The sequence below is a fragment of the Vanellus vanellus genome, assembly GCF_965231255.1.
Source record: "Vanellus vanellus genome assembly, chromosome: 14".
NCBI classification, from domain to species: Eukaryota; Metazoa; Chordata; class Aves; order Charadriiformes; family Charadriidae; genus Vanellus; species Vanellus vanellus.
The window spans coordinates 12,367,545-12,390,663 of record NC_138919.1 but is presented as its reverse complement, the minus strand read 5'-3'; the positions used below and the strand labels follow the sequence as shown (position 1 = coordinate 12,390,663).

Below are 23,119 nucleotides of genomic sequence, written 5' to 3'. Positions count from 1 at the left end.
AACTCCTGGAAGGATGAATTTGGTTCATTCAAAGCACTTACAAACATGAGGATGTAATTTGTGTGAGAAAAAGGCAACAAGCACTGGTCAAAACTTTATGACTACCCACACACTCCAGAGTCTTTTACACCTCTATTCAAAGAAAAGTTTGCATGTTCTTGAGTAAAGAATCCATACAACTAACTTAACAGACTTTATTATTAAAAAATCTATAAGCAAAGATAGAACCAAGAAGGATGTGCTTATATTTAATACCGACTAAAACAGGAAAGAGAGAAACAGAATTTAATTTAAACAAGCTATTAATATTAAGCTTATAAAAACAAATGAATCAGTGCTATTTCAAAAAGTTTTTAAAAGAAAAACAATTACAGGTCTGTATTTCAATGAAACTTGAAAACTTCACTATTCCAGAGCCAGGCTGCGAAGGCACCAGCAGACTACCTGGCAAAGAAGTATGAGCAATAACCATGCCACACCCTGAGAACCTCCGTCGTGAAACAACCGATAGCCACAGCTTCCACTGAGCTTCAGCTGCATTTAGTCAAAGGTCATTACAAACCTCCCAACCCATACACAACTCTAAACAGCTCTCCAGATTTAATTCTGATTTTCCCCTTGAAGTATAAAGCAGCCCGAGCTTTTTATCCTACTCGGTACAACACAGATTACTTGAAATTCCACTTGGGATTTGGAGCTGTGGGCCCAACACGTGCAAAAAGGGAATGCCAATAATCACTCTGACAATAAAAAAAAAAAAAAAAAGAAAACACTCCATGAATTTATATGAAATGAGAAAGAAAGGACATAAGATTGGTTTGGGAGTCACACATTCTTTTATAGCAAAACAAATACCCTATTAAAAATCTACTACTTAGCCATTATTAGCTGACACACTTGACCTGTTTTATATGTACATAGGTCTCAAAGAAAATAAACATATTAAGTGAGTTATTGGTGTGGAGGCCATGAAAGTATAAACTCAGATAACATGAAAGTTTATACTTTCAGTATAAGTACACAGTTTCAGATTAAGTTTTCACCAAAAGCAGAAAGGAGTTTCTGGGGGAAAAAAAAATAGAACTCCACTAGAAACGCAGTAAAGTTACATTTGCGTTTACAGCACATGGAAGTGCTGCAGGCAGACACTCCTGTGTTTGTGCACAGATTTGTTTCCGCAGAATCAGGCTAAAGACCTTCCAAGACTCCGACATCTGGAAACCGATGGCAATCATACCTACAAGACCTCCATGACTTACTTTTAACAAAAATAACAAAGGATACACTCTCTGAAGACTTCTTAAGTGTGAAAGGGGGTGAGAAACAGATCAAATAACTTAATGTTAACACAGTAAGAAAGGAAACGAAAGTAACAAAAGCCCAGACAGGAAGCTCACAATGCAAATAGCTCTGGGGGGCCAAAGCCACCCTCTGAGGAACCCCCCTCCTCGGCCTCCCCTGACCCCAGCGCTGACACTCCCCCCAGCCCCAAGAGACCTTTGCTTTCCCTCCTCGCAGCCTGAAACCCGACACAACCCCCGGCCGCCACCCGCACAGCCGTGTGTCCCCGGCCCTGCTGCGCAGGACGCCGTGTTTCGGCTGATCCCCCACGGGCTCCGCGTGAGCGCATCTCGGAGGTGACAGCGCGCACGGAGGGGCAGGAGGGAGGCGGCGGGGCCAGCGGACATCGACGGACCCACACCGTGGGCCGGGGCAGACACCCGCCCGGGCACCACGGGCCCTCTCCCCACTCCCGACTGGAAAACCGAGGACCAGAACCTTCTCGTTGCCTTTTTTTTTTTTTTTTTTTTTTTTTAAGTTTTCGAGCAACAAAGGCTCCTGCCCCCTCCCCTCCCCGTCCCGCCAGTTTCTTTCTGAGCTGACAGAAGTTTTTCTTCCCCAAAAGGCCCCGCTCAGGACGGGCGCGGGAAGCCCCGCCGTGCCAAGCCCCACGGGGCCCGCTGCCGAGATTGCGGATGGCCTCCGCCCGCTCCCCGGCGGCGGCGGGGAAAAGCGGAGCGAAGCCGCCGCCCCAACCCCGGCCCAGCAAGGCCCACAGCCGCGGGACCCCGGTCCCACCGACGCCACCCACCTGCCGACGGTCTGGTTGGCCAGCTGCTTCATCCGGTTGAACTGCTTCTTCATGGCGGCGGCCGTTCCCCCGGCCTCCCGCCGGGCACCCGCTGCTCCGCCGCCGCCCCGGCCCGGCCTCCCGCCTCCTCCCTGCTCGCGGCGGCGCCAGCGGCCCCGCCCACACCGGAACCCACCACCACTTCCGGCCCCGCCCACACCATCACGTGCCCACGGGGAAACAGCCAGGTCGCAGGGAGGGGCGGGACATCCGGGTTTCCGGCTGCCCCGTCCCCCGGGGCACGGATGCCAGGGCTCCACAGGGAGAGGAGCACCGAGTGCTGCTGGGGCGGGCTCGGTGCGCGGGAGACGCCCCTCCCGTAGCGGGTCAGCCCCGGGACCCACCCCCGTCCTACACCGAACCTCCGCCGAACCTCCCCTAAGACTACTACTCCCGGCTCCCCTTGCGGTACAGCCGCCATTTCCTGGGCGGGGTGGTGCAGCCTGCGCTCTCTCATTGGGCGCTGTGGGAATGGACGAGGCCGTAGGCCAATCGCCGCCGATCTCCGGCGGGCCGCCCTGCGGAGGCTGCCCAATGAGGGGCGGCGGGGGCTGGGTCGCAGGGGCGGTGGCGGCAGCGGCGGGCGGCCGAGCCTCGCGCGCTCCATGGCGGCCGCTGCCCGCGACCCTCTCGCCGCCGCCGGCCTCGACGAGGCGGACGAGGCGGTGCGGGGCACGTGTGAGGATGCGTCCGTTTGCAAACGGTACCGGTGCTTGGCGCGGGGGGAGAGGCGGGGTGGGCCGGACCCCTCCGACGTCCTATTGCACCGGGCCGCGGTGCTGATGGGGGTGAGGGCCGGTGGGGCGGTGGCGAAGCACGGGCCAGCGCCCGGAAAACCGGGCGGGAGGAGAGAGGTGAGAGCCTCTTCTTTTCCTGGGTGCTGCCGTGGCCGGTGGGGCCGGTGTCCTTTGTTCGCCCCGGGGCCGAGCGGCTGGAGGGGCGGGCAGGCCCGGGGAACGCACAAGCGCTGTGCAGTGTGTAGCGAGATAAGCTGTACGGCGGTGAATAAACTTCAAAACATGGTCAGAGCCCCCCTTTGACAGGGCGGGTGTTTGCTCCGCAGGTGCGTTTCCTCTGGACCGACTGCTTTAGTCCTCAGCTTTGCCATAATTGTTCCCGGTTCTCTTATTAAACACCTGCCTAATTGTCAACTTAGAGTTTGTTTATAAAACAGTGATAGTTAGAGTTATACTTACAGTGGGGCTGTGGAATTTCAGTGATGTTTGATGTGTCAGGAAAAAAAAAAATCTTGCTATTTTCCAGAATTCTTCACTTAACCTTCTCTGGAGGATGGGTGCTGGGAGGGTGAGAAGGTTTTATGCCCTGGTGTGCGTAGGCATGCATTTAACTTCTGTTATTGCCGGCTTTTTGTTATATCCTTTGTTATTGCTGTAGAAGCAAGTTGTTGGGTTTGTTTTTGAGAGTTAACTTTTTCAAATTGATTGTAAAACTAGGAAATTCTATTAGAATAGAATAGCACTGTTGTCTGTGTTAAAGTGATATGTAGATGCTCTGGGATAAGTGCAAACAGCTCATAGTATAATGACGTATAGAAGTAAGGCATGCTTTGTGTGTGGTCTGAGGAGCTTTAGACAAGTAGTTCCTGTATTTGCTGGGTCCTCAAGGAGGAAATATTTGAGATTAGGGTCCTTGCTTGCGGAAATTCATCAAATAGTGTATAGCCACTAAAAAGATGGCAAGAATCAATGTCTTTCAGTAGACTTTCTTTAACTTCTTAATTGAAGTAGTTCTGCTCATTCAACAGGTTTTTTAAACCACGTCTGCGTGTACACACCCAGGTCAGAGGGTGACCTTTTCAGTCTGTGTATCTTTTAGAGTAAATTTTGGTGGCCTTATTTCATAATTCTCTCTCTTTTTTTTTTTTTTTTTCTTTCCTCCACTGGACAGGTTTGCTGTAAGTGTTGGCTACTGGAAGGACCCTTACATCCAGTATTTTGTGAGACAAGCCAAAGAGAGAAAAGCACCCGAAATCAATAGAGGTGGGTTACCATGTAAACTTGAATGATAGCAGTGCGAATCTGTTCTTATCTGATCTTGAAGAGCACCTGGCAAAACCTTTATATACTGGGTATTATGGAGTGTAGGAAATAATGTAAAAGAATGAGAAAGTTTTCACAGTGATAATTCCATACTGTAGTTGATCTTTTAAATTTTACTCTTTAAATCAAAACTCTTATCCTTTGCTTTCTGTATTCTGAATGGAATGTCTCTGTGTGTCTCAGCGTGCAGCAATCTCTACAAAGCAATCAGAAATGCAGATTTGACCCGAGACAGCAGGGTATGTATGCTCTGATGTCTGCTCTGGTCTTTGCAAAAGTGTGCGCACCAGCTGGAATTATTCTGCTCAGTTTTAGGTGAAACTTGACTAAAACTTTTATTTACCCAAGGAATCCTGTTTTATCAGTGCATCAGATTTCATTAGTAATAAAAACAACCCCCAAAGCCCTTAGGTATCTTAAAAAGAACGCATTATTCTTCCTAAGAAACACCATTTTTTAAGTAGACTACTTAAAAATCTTACTGAGTGTTAAACAACAGGTATTACACAAAAATAACATTTAAAACAAACTTTTTTTTTTGTTAACAGGCTATTATGCTCGCGTTCATGGAGTCAGTTATCTGATTCAAGCTTTTCTAAAGAAGACAGAATGCAACTGTCAAATTGTTAATCTTGGTGCTGGCATGGATACCCTGTTCTGGAGATTAAAGGTAATGATAGCTGAGAGTAACGAACTCGGCTGAAGACAAAGATTTGTGTGGACGTTTGAAGCACTCTGCTGTGAGGGCTTATTGGTGCTGCATTCTGTAGTACAAGGCAGAGGCGTACAGCGAGACTGACTGCCCTGGCTGGTCTGCCTCCGTTCTCGGCTTGCTTACAATTAGTTTAGGTACCTTTAAACCTCAGTGCTTGGGAAGGGCTGCTGTTTTCACTGGCTTTTACCAAAAAGCGTGTGACACGAAGCTGACCTCTAGCGGGCTTTCAGGAACAGAGCTTGAACTCCACATTTTGCTGTCTGCTGTAAGCCTCAAGATTTCACTTTTTTTATTCTTTATTAAAATAGGAATAAGGTACCGAAGTACAGGATTGTACAGGTTCTATTTACATGGTTCTGAATTATTTACATAAATGTGAGTTTATATATGTAAATATATATGTCTTTGTGTATGCATGTATGTCATTCACAATTATTCAGATACTATATGATAGTACCATTCTGAGTGAACACACCCCTAAGTCGTCTTGTCTTCTCATTAGCACTTATGTAATGTGTAAATTTGTAAGTTTGGTTTCTGGAAGAAAGCCCAAGGAGGTCAGTCACGTTTCGCTTGGTCACAATTCATAGAATTCTTTAGGTTGGAGAAGACCTTTAAGATCATCGAGTCCAACCGTTAACCATCCACTGCCAAGTCCACCGCTGAAGTAATGAATTTCTTCTGAGATGTGAAGCTTTTTTTTTACCTACATTCCTGAGATGTGAAGCTTTTTTTTTTACCTACATTCCTATGAAAACTGCGCCAATACACATTTTTATTAACATTCCTGTAACACTGATTTTAAAAGCTTGTAATTCCAATTCTGTCTCATTATAAAGAGCAGGCACGGTACAATTAATGTATAGAAGATGGGACCCAGTTAACCGAGTACTTCAGTGTTCTGACTACTGATTTAATCCACTGTTCAGAAATTCATGAGGTTGACAAGCTAGAACTAGCAGTACATATCCATCACAAAAGGATGGCTGCATAGAGAATAACTTGGTTCAGCTTATCTATCAGGGTGTCAAGTAGTGACGACGTGAAATGAAGAGGTTTTCCCCTTTTTTGTAGTAGATGAATACAGATGCGCTTGTAGTCTGGCTGTCGGTTTGAGGACAAATTGTGGAATGTGGTCACTTTCTCTCTTAACCTCTGCTAAATGTTCCTGATTCTTTTTCTAGAATAATATACTGAAGATGCATGGTAAATGTTGTAATAGTTTCCTGTTGCTATGCGCTTCTAGATCCTGATAATATATTGTTGGAATATATATATTTTGGTGATCTAGTGTCTAGGATTGCTGCATTGCATAAAATATTAAATTATTTCCTTAATGCTTAGAGGACATTCTAATATCTTTCAACTGGTTTTGTTGTTTTGGTGTATTTTTTAAGCTGTGGGACAATTAAGTTATACTACTGTTACAAATGCCAGTGTAAACTAAAACAAAACTGTTTAGGACTTAAGGTTATATCTTCTTGTCATGTGCATGTGAAACCTGAATGTCCCTAATTCTAGAGTCTTACTCCAATTCTCAGGATGAAAATCTTCTCCCTAGAAAATATTTTGAAGTGGATTTTCCAATGATAGTTGCAAGAAAAATACATAATATTAAGTAAGTATAACGCTTATGTTTAGCTATGTGAAACTGAATGTAATTCGGCAAAATGTCATGAATTGAAAGCTACAATTATTTCATCTCTCTTCTGAGAAACTCTTCATGTGCTAGGATTTAGAATAAAGGTTTCATTAGGCAGGCAAGTCATGCATGTGACTGCAGCCACTGTTTCAAATTGGAGAAGTTGATATGTGGAAGCTTTAGGGAGGCAAGTAGGCTTTATTCTTAATTATGTAAAATATAATGGGCAGGGGAAGCCTTATGATGGTTAGAAGCGACTGAGTCGTCTTCTCTTACTATTGAAGACAGTAATAAATTCCCAGACTTGCATGTTCAGTTAGAGAGGTAGGATAGCTGCTACTATACACGAATATTGTGTTTGAATGAATACATTAAGGCTTATGGAGGATACTTGAAGAGCGTGTCTGTGTTTTTCTTGAAAGATTACTTCAAACCCAAGTCTTTGGGTATAAAACTCAACTTAGTTATAAGTCTAACTTGCAAACGTTTTTATTTCCAGTAGAGGGCAGAGGTATTCTCTTATCTGTTTGTAGCACAGTCACATATATATGTTAAAAAAGAAAAGAAAATTGTAAGCACACTGTTAAACAAGCTTAACTACTCAGAGATGCTTCTTCCTTCTTCCCACAGATCAAAACCTCCCCTGTCAAAACCAATTATGGAATCCCATTCAGGGGACTCTCTTCTAATAGGTGAGTCATATTAAAAATAAGTCAGCAATGTACTGCAGCACTTTTAAAACTTTTCTGATCATTTTGTTCTGCTATGTGGGCAGGCTTTTAATGTTTGAAATGCTGTTTGGACAGAGAATTGGGAGGAAAAAGAGGCTTTTTTCTTCTCTTACAGACTCCTGCCCATTTGTTCTGTGTCATGTTAGAAACGTCTTCTCTTGAAGTGGTTTTATTCTGCCAGAAAGTTGTTGGGTTTTTTTCTTTCTCTCGTATGTAGCTTAAATTATGTTTTCTTTTCTGTCACAGAAAAGGAAAAATGCTACTGATAGTCATGTATACTGGATTAAAATAGCTATTGAGTGCTTTCCTCTGTCTTCTTACTGTCTCGTTAAGAGCACAAGTCTTCACATTTACCAGAATCTTCACAGAAGAAATAAAGCCTGCAAAGTCCATTCTCAGGAGCCAGTGACACTTGTTACGTTTTAGTATTAAGAGGATATTAGATTTAGGTGGTGTCGTATGGTTGTACTGTCTCAGCCTTGTTATATTTGTGTCAGGACTAATTTGGAAACCTCTTTACTTGTGGAAAAAAAACTTGGATTGAGTAATGTTTTTGGTGCTCAAATAGCAGATACTGCACTATAGTAGCTGCTTTGGACCCTTTAGGAGGAACAGTAATTATCTGCATCTATGATACCGACTAATTTGCGTTAGCAGATGTGATCCTATAACAGAGCTAGCAGTTTTGTGTTCCCTGGTGTGATTACATGTATAGGTGCTCTTTTAATAAGCACAAGTCTAGCTAAGGCTCTGGAGGGCTTGAAAGGGACCTTCAAAGAGTGAGGAAGAGTACAAAGAGTGAGACGGTGTGCCCGTGCTGCTGATGGCCAGGTGTAGGTGCTTCACCTCAAGGCTCTTGTAGTGCTTTAGAACTTGCATCAGAGTACTGCCACACGCTGATTTGATTGTCCGTATTTACGTATATTATGCGCATTTTGTTGCTGCATATTAGAGGAGTCTTAACTTTTCAACTTTTTAGATGTCATCTGAACGGCAGAATTCTTCATTGTATATTCAGGTCTCAAAAGATGAACGCCCAGTGCCCCATCTCAGAGGAGGGCTCCTAAGTACCACTGTGTTCTAGCTGGGAGACCTTCTTATAACATATATCTTCTATACAGTGATATATGCTGCATAGGCACTGTTAAGGCATTAATACAAAGTCAGTCAGAAGGGTTTGATAGTATTTGTGTTACTGAACAGCTGTAGATACATCTACTACAGCAAAATAGCTGGTGTATTGTAATCAAAAGCTACTAATTAGCAAGTCACAGCACTCAACAGCATTTAATATAGCACTGTTTGAATGTATTGGGGTGGCTTATTTCTCTAAAGCTGTTTCTCTTGTTTTTTCTACGTGCTGCGTTTTAAATACTTTAGAGTATCCATTTTACTGTAAACCAGCTGATGTAGGCTCTGCTACACTGAGCTCTTTGGAATGTAGCATAATGTCCAGGTATTTGGAGATGGTGGAAGTCTGTTGTGGAATCCCAGTTTGAACAGGCACTGAATAACCACGGGTCAGTTTGAGTGAAATCCAGGTGGGAACTCTGATTTAAGGACATATTAATAGCACTGCTTCATGTGGAATTGCCACTAGAAGAGGCTGTGGACTAAGTAGACAAGTCAAAGTCAGATGAATTATCAGATTTATTACAGATCTAAAGGACCTTGACAATGAATTCGCTCAGCTACTAACTGGTGTATACCCTCTCATTTTAAAACTGTCGTAGTACCTGAGAACTGGAAGGTGGCGGCTGTGACTCAAATGGGCTCCAGGAGAAATCCAGGGAACTACAAGCCAGTAGGACTGATGTCTCTACTGGACAAATTAGTAGAAACTCCAATAGACAGACTTAGTGGAACACAGGAATAATGTAATGTGTTGAGAAAGAGTCAGCATGGCTTTTGTAAAGGTAAGTTATGCCTCACAAACCTATTGGAGTTCTCTATAGGGGTCAACAGATATATTGGAAAAGGACATCCAATTAATGTAGTGCTTGAACTTAAAAAATGTATTTTGACAGCGTCCCTTACCAAAGTTTGCCAAAGGAATTGCACAGTTGTTGTGGGGGGAAGGAATATGGATATGGATAAAGAACTGGGGGTGGAGGACAGGCACGTGTTGTTAATTTTCATTATGGAGGGAGATGGAGATCTGTGCTTAAGGATATATTGTTGTTCAACACTAAGAAATGATTGGAAAAAGAGTGACTAGTAGGTGGCAGCTTGTTGGCAAGTCCAAACTCTTCAGAGTGGTAAAGTGATGCACATGGGTAGAAAAAGTGGTTTGTGCCTCACATGTAAATGAGAGGCTTCTGGCTGATTATTGCTGCCTGCGTACAAGATCTGCATATTATAATATATAGATATATTAAAGCATTGGCTCAGTAATGGTCCAGAAATCCAAATCAAATTTAAGCATTCTTAGGAAAAATATAGAAACAATGTAGATCCCAGCATTAGTAGTACGTATTTTCCCTCTCTTTGTCTTTTCCCTAGGTAGCTGCTGTTGGCATCTGAGAGAGGCAGGATACCATACTGGGGTTCCTTTGGTCTGACCTGATGCAGCTGTTAGACTAATGCAATGTTCTGGGAATACCACCTGTCATAGGGATTGTAGTGGGGCATAATGAAGCAGCATTTCCAGGTAGGGAAATGTTGCTCATTTTTGTGGTTTTCAGGGTGGGGTTAAGGACTAGGATTTCAGAATCTTGGAGTGGGAGGTTGTTAACGTCCTGTCCCATCGTCTGACCCCCCGATCAGTTCCACGCTGCTGTCTTATGTTACCAGGAATAATTTGTTTAGATGTTTTGGAATGTGATTTTTCAGTTGTTGTAATACCCATTGACATGATTCTTGTTCTCTTGCTGCTTTTCTTCTCACACTAAACGTTGTCGTTTCATGAAGCTAGTGCTAATAGACAACTTTATTGGCTTCAGGGCAACATCTGCTTTCTCCTTGCCCTTTAGACAAAGCAATGACAGCATGGCTTGTGATTCGAGTACAGATATTTGTGGCCTCTGCCCTTGAATGCAGCAAGATGACACTTGTCATTGAACAGCTTTGTCGTTTCCTAGGGAATGTTGGATCTCCAGGGAGAAGCAGTGAATTTGTGCAGTAACTTGACATTGCTGTGGCAATATCAGGTTAAATTGTTTTCAAAGTTCAGTGGCGCTATCTGGTTTATGATGCAGTTGCTGGAGTTGAGAAGTTAGTCCTCCACCTTTGCTACTTTGCGAGTGCAAATTGCGCTTCAGTGAACTATTACCTTTCAGTGCCGCTCATACACTTTCTAGCCCTGTCTAGTCCAACTTTGGGAGTTGGTTGTTTTAACTTCTTTCTCCCTACGTTTCCAACCTTACTCGTGTCCCAACGCAGACATCGGGAGTGTTGCTGTCTTGGTGATTTGCGTGCCTTGCGTTGGGAATGATCCTGCGCTTGCAAGACAAACTAAACGTCTTTGTGTTTTGACACAAACCCTGTTCTGATGTTGTAGTTAAACAACCTGAGCAAGACGGATACTATGTCATGCCTTTGAGCTGGCAGAATAAGTTGTATGGGCTGGTTGTTTGTAAAGCTGCCGAAGATACCTTAGGATGAAAATCCTAATAAAATCCGTTTGAGTCAATAGTATCCTGCATGCTGTCTCTCAAAAAACCTCCGGGAAATTGTTCTATTAATCTGAGAAGAGAGTAAGAAAAGAAAACTCTGAATTCTTGTAGCAGAGGAAACACTGCGCTTTGTGCGCCTGCGATTCGATAGTGCTGCTTCAGCAGACGGATTAAGGTGGCGGGTGAGTGCCTGAGGGCTGCCATAAAACGGAGCGTTTACGTGCTGGTAGAATGTTTCTGTGAAGAAAAAATTTATTGCAGTGAGGTCAAAAGGCAAATATAAGCAACTCCTGCTACCATTCAGTTACTGTAATGATGTCTAAATTCGAACCACTTGTGTTTTTTCTTCTATGCCAAAAGTCATGGAAAATACGCATACAAGTGGTATGATCAGAGCAAAATGTTCTCTGTTGCATTACGCATGGATAACAGAAGCGTGCAGCTAGGCTGAGAGAGTCTGCGTTGGGTGGGTGGGGTGGGCTGGAGTGTGGGGGTCATCTTCTGTCTCTCCTTCCCTCACCCCTCCCTTCTATTTCTCAAATGAAATCTGTGTCTGGTATTTCTCAAATCTTCATTTCAGACAAGTACGAGAGAGAAAATCTGTACGTAACTGAGCGTGAGCATCGCAAAGAAAACCGAAAGGTAGCTCCGTGCTGTAGAAAAGGACATCGTGACTAAACAAATTCGCTAAAAAACAACATGAAATACTGGCCTCTGCATGGGAATTAGTGCTTGGAATATGGGATTTGCAGTGGATGAAGCCACCAAACGTTGCCGGCTATGCCAGCATTAGGACAGCTGTCCTGAGTCGCAACAAGGTGGCCCTATTTATTTGAATGGTGAGAGTGTTGCTTATAAGCAAGACAACAATAAGTTAATCATAGAAAGTAAACCCTTTCAGATTAAGTATTTTGGTTTCTGGGGGCAGTTTCTTCTCCAGCAGACTGTGTGTGTGTCCAGTGGGATCATGGAACTGGGAAGCCTTTCCCATTCTTGAACTGCGTTTCTTTGTGCCTGGTTCTTGTGGCGCTGGCTTGCGTGTCAGTGCAGCGTGGGTGGTGTTCTCTGGCCCGCCCAGGAGGGAAGGGAAGGGAAGAGAAGGGAAGGGATGGCAGCAGCGCTCCTGGCAGTGGCAGAGATCTGATGGAGCGGGCAGGGCTCTTGTCTGCGGGGAGGTCACGGTGGGAGACACTTTCGGAAGAGTGAGATTACAGTGAGGAAAAAAAGTAGGGTTTTTTAAACACCAAAACAAGTTAATTCAGTGAAAAGAAACTTCTTGTTCGTACGAAGAAATCAGTGGAGACCATGTGGCTCTGCTACCAAGCTGAAACTTGCTTTTTCTTTTTCAGCTGCTCTGTCGATAGGCAGGTATTCTAAAATAGCTTTGCACCAACACTGTTTGGTCAGGGCAGCAGCATATTTGCAAATTTTCATACTGAGAGCATCAAACTCTGCAATAAAGTAGAAATTGATGCCAGACCACGAACTAGCAGCACGTTACTTTCTGGGGTGTTTATGGCTGTACTTCAACTTTTACCTCCAGAATGGGAACAACGGCAATTCCAGCTGTCATCAGCTGCCATTGCCTTGCAGTAGGTGTCTCTTATCTAAGTGTGGGGTGATGGTACAGTTGTCAGTCTGATTTTAAAATCTTGAAGTTGTTTGCCTAGTTAAGTATGATCTCTTCATCCCTTTGACTTAGATATAAAATGATTTTTTAATGCCATGTATAGGCCAAAGGTGGGAGCTAGCAGCAAATCTTACAAGAAAGTTTGGAAGAGGCTTAGCTTAAACTCTTTTCTCTTCCTTTTTTTTTTGTTTTTCCTTTTGCCTCTCTTGCATTTTAAAATTGACTAGTGTAAATTTCATATTTTTCCCTAAGATTTCCTTCAAAATGAAAGTATTGATCGTAAATGTTGAAATATATGAATTATGGAGATACTTAATGAGGTACTTTCAGATTGGTTTAGAACGTACAATTTTTAGCAATTGTATCAGCTTGTGTGTAATGTGTGTGCAGCTTTGCCTCGGTACTATCTGTGGTTGTGTTTGCCAACAACCATCAATGGAGAGTCGAGGGAAGTTGGCAGGAAAATGTGTGGAGGAGCAAGTACATTCTGTTTGAATGGACCAAAGAAGGAGAACCAGACAGCCCAGATACTGGAAATGGAAGTAAAGTGATTGCATTTGGAGTAAAAGGCTTTTGAAGAGAGGAGACAATCCATTCCTCATCAGCTTTCTTGGCCTTTTAAAAGTTTCTGCTGCAAGGAGTCCTGTATTAAGGCATTAAGTATTCTTGGCTTTAAGGTTTAAAGAATATTTCCACTCAGCCAAATCACCCTTAAAGAAACCTGTTCTAGTATGGTGTTTGGGTTTTTTTTCCAGTAGATAACTGGGACTAAGCAGGCTATGGCTATACGGCTGTTTATTTTCATTAGTCGACAACCCGCGTTTCCAAACCCGACCGTGCTGGGCTGCACTGAGGATCGCCGGGTTGCTTCCTTTGGCCATCCCCTCTCCCACCGTGTGAAGGCATAACAGAAATTCTGTGGGGTTTGTTCATGTCTATACAGGCTTATTACAACCCACATCAGTAGTTTTGATTGCTGAAACTTGAACCATTTTGAAGGACAGTTCTCTAACCTAAAGTTTGAGAGGTTTTACTCTTTCTTGCTCTTCAGTGGTAAAAATGCTTGAATCGACGTGATGCAAGCAAGAGACGTTTACTTCCACGTCTGAAGTTTTTGTGCTGCTTCCGTTACTGGATCACTTAAAAGACTTTTGTAGTTTATTTCTGGTTATAATTAACATACCAGTATGTCCAAGTCAATGAAGCTGGACAAGAAGATTGCATTAATTTCATACTAATTGTGGTGACTGACGCTTACTGTGCTGTATCTCCGGACAGCAAACTGATGGCTATATAAATACTTTCCTGTGTGTGGTGGGGTTTTTTTGTGTGGCTTTTCTTGATGCCATTATCGTGGCCTTGATATAATAACTTAAATAGAAGGGTGTGGGAAGTAGTAAAGCTATTACAGAACATGCACATGGAAAAAAGCCTTGACTCAAAATGTTGAATCATTTGCCGCACAACTTTTTTTTTTTTTTTCTTTTTTTTTTTCTTTTTTTCCCCTGTAACTCTGTGCATGAACTGTTCTGGTTTCTGTATCTGTTCAGAAATGTTGCTGGGAAGACAGCTATTGGCACTTGCTAGTGCCATTTTCAAACAGTTGGTCACTTGAAAACTAAATGGAGGTACATATTCCAGAATGTTTGAAGCACTGCTTAACTTAATAAATGGCCTTTTTTTTCCCCCCCTCTCCTGAAGTGGAAAACCCCTTTCATCCTGTCTCTTCAGCCACTTGGCTTCTCTTTCTTCACCTAGCTCTTAACATTTGCTCCCATTTTACCATTCAGGAGCTGTGTCTGTCTTCAGCAGGATCCCAAATGGAGCTGTGCCAGAGCTCGCTGCTGCAGACAGATATTGACTGGCCATTACGAGACCACTTTAAACTCTCACTCTGGGCTTTTTTTTCACTGTTTATCTTACATATTTTACTGCTTGCTCTGTTGCGCTCATATGGTAAGAGTGGAAAATTTTGTGCTGTTCTGTCCTAATGACTTCATTCTAGGAAAGCTGAAGTGCGAAAGAGCAATCTGATAGGTTCCCACAGAACTTTACATCTTTCAGTGGGTTTGCTACTGCACTTGTAAAATGCTGTCTATGGGGACTGGGCTCATCTAGCTGAATTGATTGCAACTGGTTGTCAGAATTATTGATAGCAAGATGCTCATGTTGCTGCTGGCTTCCTTACAGTTTTGCTAGTATGGCAGAGTGTCTTTTGACTTTAGTATTAGTTCCTCCTTCATGTTGGAAAGTATTTACAGGAGCTTGCTGCATGTTGTATCCCAGGATGAATATTTGTTTTTTAGAATACCTTTTCTAATTTGATTCCACGCTTAAATACCGTTGCTAGATCATAAGAAAAAGCTAAGTGGTAACTTTTTTTGGCCCCTAAATCTGTGTCTGATACCCATATATATTACATGGCTATATCTATTGTTAATTTATATAGTTATATCTATCGTTAATAGTTGGAGCATTTTTACTTTTAAATTAGTTTTTCAGAAAGTGATTTTTTTAATGTACTTCCTTATGTACATACGTTGGGTCGTCTAAAAGGACTCAAAACAAAAGAGAAACACCCTTGCCTTTAATCTTTGCATTTTTTCTTCTCTCTGCATTCCTTGAAACCATGGTAACGGATAGGATAACCTATCTGCATTAGAGTGGCTGCAGAGTGAAAGATTAGGCTTGTTGCAGAGTCTGATGCTAATGTATCACCACCTGTAAACCACAACAATCAGGTATAAGGAAAATGAATGTTTTAAAAAGAAGATTTTGCTGTTAATGGTTAGGTATGACAGAACAAACTTTGACTTAAAATTCATATGTTCCCATGTCTTTTTTTAATTTATAGTTTCAGCATCCCTCTTATTTGTAACCATTAGTCTCTCAATTTTAAACTTGCAGACTCTCACAGCCTAGACTCCAGTCGATATTCCTTAGTAGGAGCAGATCTCCGTTTCTCATCAGATCTGGAGGAAAAGCTAAAGAAACATAACCTGGATACACAGTAAGATTTATTTTTAATTTTTTTTTTTTTTTTTTTTTTTTGATGAGGGCTTGTGGAAGCCTACTGGTGAGAGTAAAGTCAGGCTTGGGCATACAGTATCTGCATCCCGTGCTCATTATGCTATTTCCATGGTTACCTTTTCCCGAGCCCTTTGAGCAGAAGGAATTGTTCAGACACCTCATGCAGCCTCACTGAGCCGAGCAGGCTGGCATTGCCGTGACTGCTTGGTAGTTCCAAGTCTGAAGCAAGATTGTTCCTTGCATAGCCTATTCTGCAAACTGCCTTTTCATCCTTCCTGAGAAGATCAAACATTACAGAACTATTTGCTGCTTCTTCTTAAAACGCTGAGGGGAATGAAGTTTGGCTTTCTGTGATTGTGTTTCTGGTGATGCGTTCTCTTCAGAGTATATGATCCTTTCGCAGAAGTTAAAGCTCTTGTTGCAGGACAGGCAGCTGTAATTCCTTCTCGCTTTCTGTCCCCATCCCTTGCCCTGGAGGGGATGGGTTCCCGCAGCAGCCATTTTCTGCCTCAGAGCTCATGCAAGTTTTCTTTCTCTACTTCATGAATTTAAAAATTTCTAAAAGAGTTACCCCTTGCTTGAATTGGGTTGAAATTTAGTTAATAGAATTGGAAGTTATTCAAGGGGAATCTAAACTAGAGATGTATCAAAATGTCATAAATTGCTTTTTTTAAGAGTTGGTTCAGTTGCATTTAGTTTTGATGCTGACTGGGCAGCACCTATATCAGTGAACATCTTTCACCCCTATTGTAATGGCTATACGAGTCAAGATTTCTGGGAGCTTAGCTGGTAAAATGAAGGATAGTTCTGTCAATGGGAAATTATTTCGGAGTTTTATCTTTGTAATTCTTTTCTATTGCCTCTACTTAAAACCCCTGTTGTTCCCTAGACCTTTTGATAAAGTGATTACCATGGAGTCCTTTGAGAACTTAATTCTGGGAGCGAATATCTGGGATTTTATTGTTCAAGTGTTAGGCTTCTGGAGGGGGCAGGATTTAAGTTTTCAGAGCGGATGATGGACATACCTTTCAAATATAAGATATATAAATAGCGGCTATCTGGCTGGGTGGGAGAGAGCATATGGGTAAGCAGAATGCATCAAATTGCCATTTAAATCTTTACACTTCCATCTTCTGAAATCTTGCCTTGCTTGCCTACATTGCTGCTCCTTGTGGAATTTCTCCTGCTTCTAGTGACTTCTCGTTTTCCTGTTCATTCTAGCAATTAAAAGAAAACTCCATAATTCTAAGGAAAATTACTTGTGTAGATGTCTATTCTTGGGTTTTTGTGGATGGAGGGGGAAGAGGCAATGTGCAAACTATAGATTGCATTTTGTTAGATAATAACGCGAAGTTTATTCTACAGATATTGAACAAATTTGTCTAGTTAAAGGTCTTAGAACTTTTTTTAAAGATAAAACATTTTCTTTCAATTTGTATTTTGTTCCTAATTTTGCTGGTCTCTAAAAGAGTGTGGATTGTGTATATAGAGCACAATTCTTCTGCAAAATGAATTTTAATATGCGCTTCAGTTTATGCTATCACAGTTCAGAGAAGACTAGCAGAATACGCATTCTTCTGTGTTCATAGTATGGCTGACTTAGGGGAGATTGTTTCCTAATATCTCTGTTTTGTAACCATGGGAGTCCCCTGTTGACTGCCAGAAAACCCAGTTCTAGTCAACTTGATGAAGTGATTTCATTCAGTCTTAAATGTCTAGTTCATAAAAACTATAGGTCTTTTAAGAATTTTTGGGGACATGAAATTACTTGCTTGCTAATAATTCTTTGTAGATTTTTCTTGTTATTTTGCTAGAAAGAGTTCTCTTGTTTGTTTTTTTCTTGTTTTAAAGTTTGCCAACGCTTCTGGTAGCGGAGTGTGTACTGGTTTACATGACACCGCAGCAATCTGCAAATCTTTTAAAGTGGGCAGCAAGCACTTTTCCAGTGGCGATGTTTATAAATTACGAGCAGGTAAAACAAAAATGGCATTTTTAGACCTGCATTATTGTCATAAAAATTGCTCTCAAAAGTGGGAGTTCTGCTTGTAAAATAAGAGTGGGCCATATCCTTTTGTATAGATAGGAATTTCTGCTGAATTTCTTCAGTAATGTGTTTTACTTGGTAGATCTGTTAGCTCATTGTAAAGAATATATAGCAATTCTGAAAGACAATTGCTGGACTGTATTGAACCAAAAGAACTGAGGCTTAATCCATATATGGAGAAAACCGTATAATATTGGTTTAGATAAGACGGGAAAAAGAAATGCTGCTGAATGTTGAATATGAGTGTATAACATTACATAATTACCTCTCTGTGTTCTCTGACAAAGTGGAGCAAAAATCACATCAGCGTGAACTTAGCTTCTCTGTATGGAAATAAAACGCTGCCTTGGGGGAACTAGGTGCCTCCAGGATTTATTAACAAGATCTTCCAAGCTGTAAATCACTGCCGGAGAGCTGAGCCAAGCTGCTGACAACTTAAAGCAGAGTCAGTTTCAGTGCCCAGTGTCTGCAAAGGCATTGTCACTGTTAAACTGGCACTCAACTTGTCAATGTGAGGTAGCTGAGGAGGATGTGGCAGTGGGAAATGACACCTGGCATAAGAATTTGTGAAACTTTAATGTTAGCCTGTACATTTTATGACATAGACAATTTGAGAGTTTAACCAAGTTACTGCTTTTCACTGCGATTACATTCTTTTCGGAAGGGAGAACACTTTTGTCTCATTCTCTACCTGAGGTGAATATGACGGACAGGTTTGGACAGATCATGATTGAGAACTTGCAGAGACGACAGTGTAACCTGGCTGGAGTGGAAGTCTGCAGATCCTTAGACTCTCAGGTAAAGGGGCACAGGGCTTTGGGTGTGTTTAATATCAAACTTAATTAATCTGTCTGCAAGTTCTGCCTCTGTGTGTGCACTGTAAGGCTCAAACAGTGACCAAAACAGGTTTGGGATGGGGCAGCTGCTACCTACTGAAACCCTTTCCTATCCATGTTACAGTGGTTCCCTGTTACCAATGCCATGGTTGCTCGATACCAGTTAGTTTTGCACAAAAACTTCAGTAGGTCAGCACAGCTCCCTCTAGCCCACCGTCCTCTCTGCGCAGAGGTTAGCAGGTGCTTAGAAAAGGGTATAAGTGCTCTTCAAAGAACAGGTCAAGCAGATGGCCTACAAAATCCTTAGGGGGAAAAACTGTTCTCTGGTATTTTTCCTCGAGTCCTCTGAAAACTGTGCTGCTTGTTTATTTTACAGAAGGAACGATTGCTGTTAAATGGCTGGGAAACGGCACATGCCATTGATATGATGAAAGTGTACAGCTTTTTGCCACAGGCTGATGTCAAAAGGTATTACTGATAGCTTGCTTGCGGCCAAAAGTCGTCTTCAGATGCCATTTCCAAGGTAGTTCACGTCAATATGTAGTATGGGATCCCCGAGTATAACAGAGAGGAGGCTGTGTGCAGATGCTAGCTAGGTAGACAGAATGTGTCTGAGTGCGAATCTCTGCAGAGCCTTAAGGACAATGCCTGGAGCAACATTAATGATCCCGAGGGTTATTGCTGCCAGAAGTAGACTGGTAGTGGTGATGACTTATTTGGGTGCGATACAAAGCATCTCATGACAGAAATGTGCAGATAAAAGATGCTACAGAAATGCTGTGTTGAGTTTTTACAGTACCTAAGATGTTTCTTGTGGACATCCATCCTCCACAACACTAGATGAGTGGAAAGGAGTCCTAAAATACGCTCAGAACAGGCAGCCACTTTTCATGTCCCCAAGGGAGATGACATCCAGCTGTTTGCTCCAGTTTTGTAGGCCTAGTAAGATTACTTATCCATTTGCTCTTTTACTACAAGTGGGTGGAAAATGTCCAGTCCTGATCTTCCCTCCCTCCTTCCTTGGCAGCGTATTTAGGTAGTGAGCCAAGGCAGGGCAGTAATTTCGTGCTATGGCCTATTGTACTATGCAAGTAAAGAGGGAGAGAGAGGAGAGGTGTGCCCAACAGCGTGGTGTGACCAGCTCTCAACAGATGGATGCATCTTCCATTCGTACCAGCTCCGTGGGCTAGACTGCTGGGTCTGTAGACAGAGCTTAGTATATAGAGGGTATAACTAAAGGTTGTTGTAACAGTCGCTAGTCTGCATGGATTTTGTTAAAGTTTTCGTATTAAAGAAAAGCTAAAAAGGGGGAAACTGTTTTTAATGAGTAACTCCTTAAGTATATAAGTGCGAATTGCTATGAGTCATTCAGTAACTCTAGTTTGAATTAGCTGAACAAGTTACACTGGTCAAAATAAGTATTCACATATGGGGATTTCTCAAACCATGGAACTGAACAGGTGAGACTGAAAATCATAGGTTGTTTAAATAGGAACGATGACTGTGTGATTGCACCATATGGCACTTGTGGAGAGACGTAGCGTGTACTTTTTTTGCAGCATTTTTTACTACCTTAGGTCTGTTCAGCTCCTTCCACTTATTCCAAATGCCAAGAAATAGGTTACGTAAACTCTGTCCTTCAGTATTAATGGGGAAAATAATGCTTTCTATTTGTAAAAATCTTTACAAAAGCGTTCTTCTGCAGCACTTGCACATCTGTGAGTGTATTTAGGAACTTTTACCCCTCAGCCTCTTCTGGTCCTCAGTAGCAGCCCTTCCAAACACTTAGCATGGAAAATAAACACTCAGGTGTTTATTTTTTTGTTTATTACATTCAGGTAATCTAGAGTGAGGGAGAGGAATGTGCCAGGTTAAACTTTGTAAAGCAAGCACAGCTTAGGAAAAGTCTCCCATTTGTTTGGTGGAAGATATTCAATGATCTTACTTTAAGAATCCTAGGTAGGAACCATTTTAGGAAAAAAAAATGCTCAGTTGTTATATGTACCATTTGGTTTGTGTTTCATCATGAGCTCATGTGGGAGAGTTGTTAGAAGCTGCACTGGTGTACCCATCACTCTTCCAAGACATAATATGGACTTGTGATTGTCTGGAGAAAATACTGTCTTCAAATGTTCGCTTTGATAAAGATAAATCTCCTTCCAGCTGTACTTCCTTCAGGCTGTACTGTTGTGTCTACTGAAATCCACCAAGAAGAGATGCATGCAGTAAAAAGGGTTAGAAGAGAAATACTGGTATTTGTGAGAAGTTACACAGATTAGTCCCGGAACATGAAATTCCAGGTATGAGAAGTTGAAAACATCTTGTGGGTCACTTGTGTGACCCACATTGACAACAAAGGCTAGGAGTAGTGGTGGTATCTTCATTATGGACAAATACCTGTATTAATTTACTAGAAAGGTAACTGCCTTATTGGCTATACTTTTCACTCCTAAGGAGTGAAGAAGAGTATGTTAAAAACTGTACTAAGTCTCCAGCTTGAATCACCATTTTTATTTTATTCCTACAGAATAGAAGGACTTGAATTCCTAGATGAAAAGGAACTGTTTGAACAACTAATGCAGCACTACTGCATCTGCTGGGCTTCAAAGGACAGCAGTAATCTGGGTAATGTTCTCTAACATCTAGGAGGTGACCATTCCCATTGAAATCTTATGTAGAAAGACTGGAACTATATCTACCAGACATATGATAGAAGTCTCCTGTCGCGGGAGTGGGGTCTGCTTCTCTGTCATTGTTGAGGCTGTGAACACCTCCCTGGTGGTGTCTTGTGACTGTTTCTCAACAACCTTTTGTATAGGCATCTGAATTGCCCAACAGGAACCTTGTCCAGTACAGGGGAGTTAGGATTTTTACACCGAAAGATGCCGTATGGGCTACTTTAAATAACTGCCTGCTTTATACTATCAGTGCTAATTGAATGGTTTACAAATCCCGTGCACGTGAAGTGCCATATGGGCACGCAGTATATAAAATTGCAGTGTCCTGACAACATAAACATAAAAATAAATTTATATTACTTAGCCCGGTCTTCTGCACTGTCCCCATTTACATCCATCTGAGACTTAAGTTTTCCACACTGCTTTTTCCTGGGGGAAAAAATTCCCTCTGAAGTTAACTCTTTTAAATGTTCCCTTTGTTCTTAAAATTCTGTCTCTCCTAGACTGGAATTTCTTTGAAACAGAGAGACTTGATTTATGCTTTATGTAGCATTATGTATGTTGCTGCTGCTTAAGAAATAATAAAATCAAAAGAATTGTGGTTTGGGTGAAGGATGGATGACTACAGCCATTATTTGTCCAAATTAGAAAGACAGCTCTGTTGCAGACACAGTTTATCTCTTTTTCTGTCTGCAATTTCAGGAACTTTAGTCTTTCCAGAAAACTTCTCTGGCTGCCAGTTTATCTTTTCCCTCCCTTCTCTGCCCTTCCCTTGCTCCTGACAAAGCACTATTCAAGAATAGATTTTATTTGCTCTGCCTTAGCAGATGTGAATCAAGTTGTGCGTATATTTCAGCCAGACTGCGTAGCAAAGCATCCGATATAGGTAGTAAAGCAAGACCTTCAATACCCTGTTGCTGCTGCTGTGACAGAGCTGCTACCTTGTGGTGTCTGCTGGCCTGAATCCTACAACGTCGACAGTTTTGAGCTGCAGAAATGCACATTTTTCCATTTGATTTCTTACGGCTAAAAAGTGATAAGTGTAATACAGAATTTACTTCTAAAGAAGCTAAGGCCAAAAAGTTCCCCTGTTCATAGTAGCCTGTATTCCTGGGATCTCCAGCGTTACTCTTTGCTGTGATTAGAGAAGTATTTAGGACAATTTTGGGTACTGAGGTTAAGTGACGCAGCATCTTAGGAGTAAAAAAAGACAAAATCCTAAAGGAGATAATCAAATGTATAATGCATGGATATGCCTTAATATAAAGCAGGTTTTCTTTATCCAGAGTGAATTTGCTACCCCCATTAACAGTACTTTCCCCACCTGTCTGTTTTTAATTTCCTGGGTAGACCCTTAGTTCAGCAGCAGCCTCTGTGCTGTTCCTTCTGCTGTGGATAACTTCAGTACTCCTTCAGATTGGCTATTCAAATTAATTGTTGCATTGCAATCAAAAAATGGTTAAAAAAGTATAGATCGACTTGTTTCCTAATTTCCTGCCACTAAATCCTTTAAGTTTAAAAAAAAAAATCTCAAAGCTTCCTTCTTCCTGTGTCTAACTGTCCTAATGGTAGTGAAATACGGGTAGTACAAGAATAAATGCTTGTTTCTCACCCCCATCCCCTTTTCTTTTCAAATAGGTCTTGCAAACATCACGTTCTAATGTATTTACTGGAGGGAAGCCGTGGGCCCAGAAGCCGCAGCGACTGCCTTCTACTTGAGACGAGATCACAGAAATGATGGGACTTTGCATGTGCCAACTTCAGTCTGTGCATCTGTGTAAGCGGCGCCAGTGCAGGAAGCGATGGGTGCTACTGATGTCAACTGTCCTTGTGGGGCTTCGGTAGTTTTAATGAATCCTTTTTTGCCCACTGGGAGCAATTGTTATGAGGCAAGACTCGCCTCCCATTCCCAGATATATAACGACGGACTTCCATAAGATGTCAGTAATTCCTGTTTAAAAGCTTGCCTTCCTTAGTTTAAAACTGAAAGTAAAGTGTTCTTGGATTA

General features: G+C 42.1%; 2 protein-coding genes across 3 annotated transcripts in view; one reads left to right on the top strand and one right to left on the bottom strand.

Moving 5' to 3' along the window:
• Nucleotides 1-2,224, bottom strand: part of ARHGAP17 (Rho GTPase activating protein 17) — a 48,373-nt gene extending 46,149 nt beyond the window's left edge. For both annotated transcript variants that reach the window (XM_082490370.1, XM_082490371.1), the window contains exon 1: nucleotides 2,093-2,224. In XM_082490370.1, coding sequence (XP_082346496.1) covers nucleotides 2,093-2,145 — 53 coding nt within the window. In that variant the 5' untranslated portion in view covers nucleotides 2,146-2,224. The remainder of the gene's footprint in view (nucleotides 1-2,092) is intronic.
• A 512-nt stretch (nucleotides 2,225-2,736) lies between these two features.
• Nucleotides 2,737-23,119, top strand: LCMT1 (leucine carboxyl methyltransferase 1; the record flags this gene model as incomplete). Its single annotated transcript, XM_082490814.1, has 11 exons — nucleotides 2,737-2,834; nucleotides 4,040-4,131; nucleotides 4,740-4,861; nucleotides 6,448-6,524; nucleotides 7,179-7,240; nucleotides 15,431-15,533; nucleotides 17,405-17,525; nucleotides 18,294-18,395; nucleotides 18,810-18,901; nucleotides 20,961-21,058; nucleotides 22,750-23,119. 11 exons carry the CDS (start codon nucleotides 2,737-2,739, stop codon nucleotides 22,770-22,772), a joined length of 990 nt encoding a protein of 329 aa, XP_082346940.1. The 3' UTR covers nucleotides 22,773-23,119.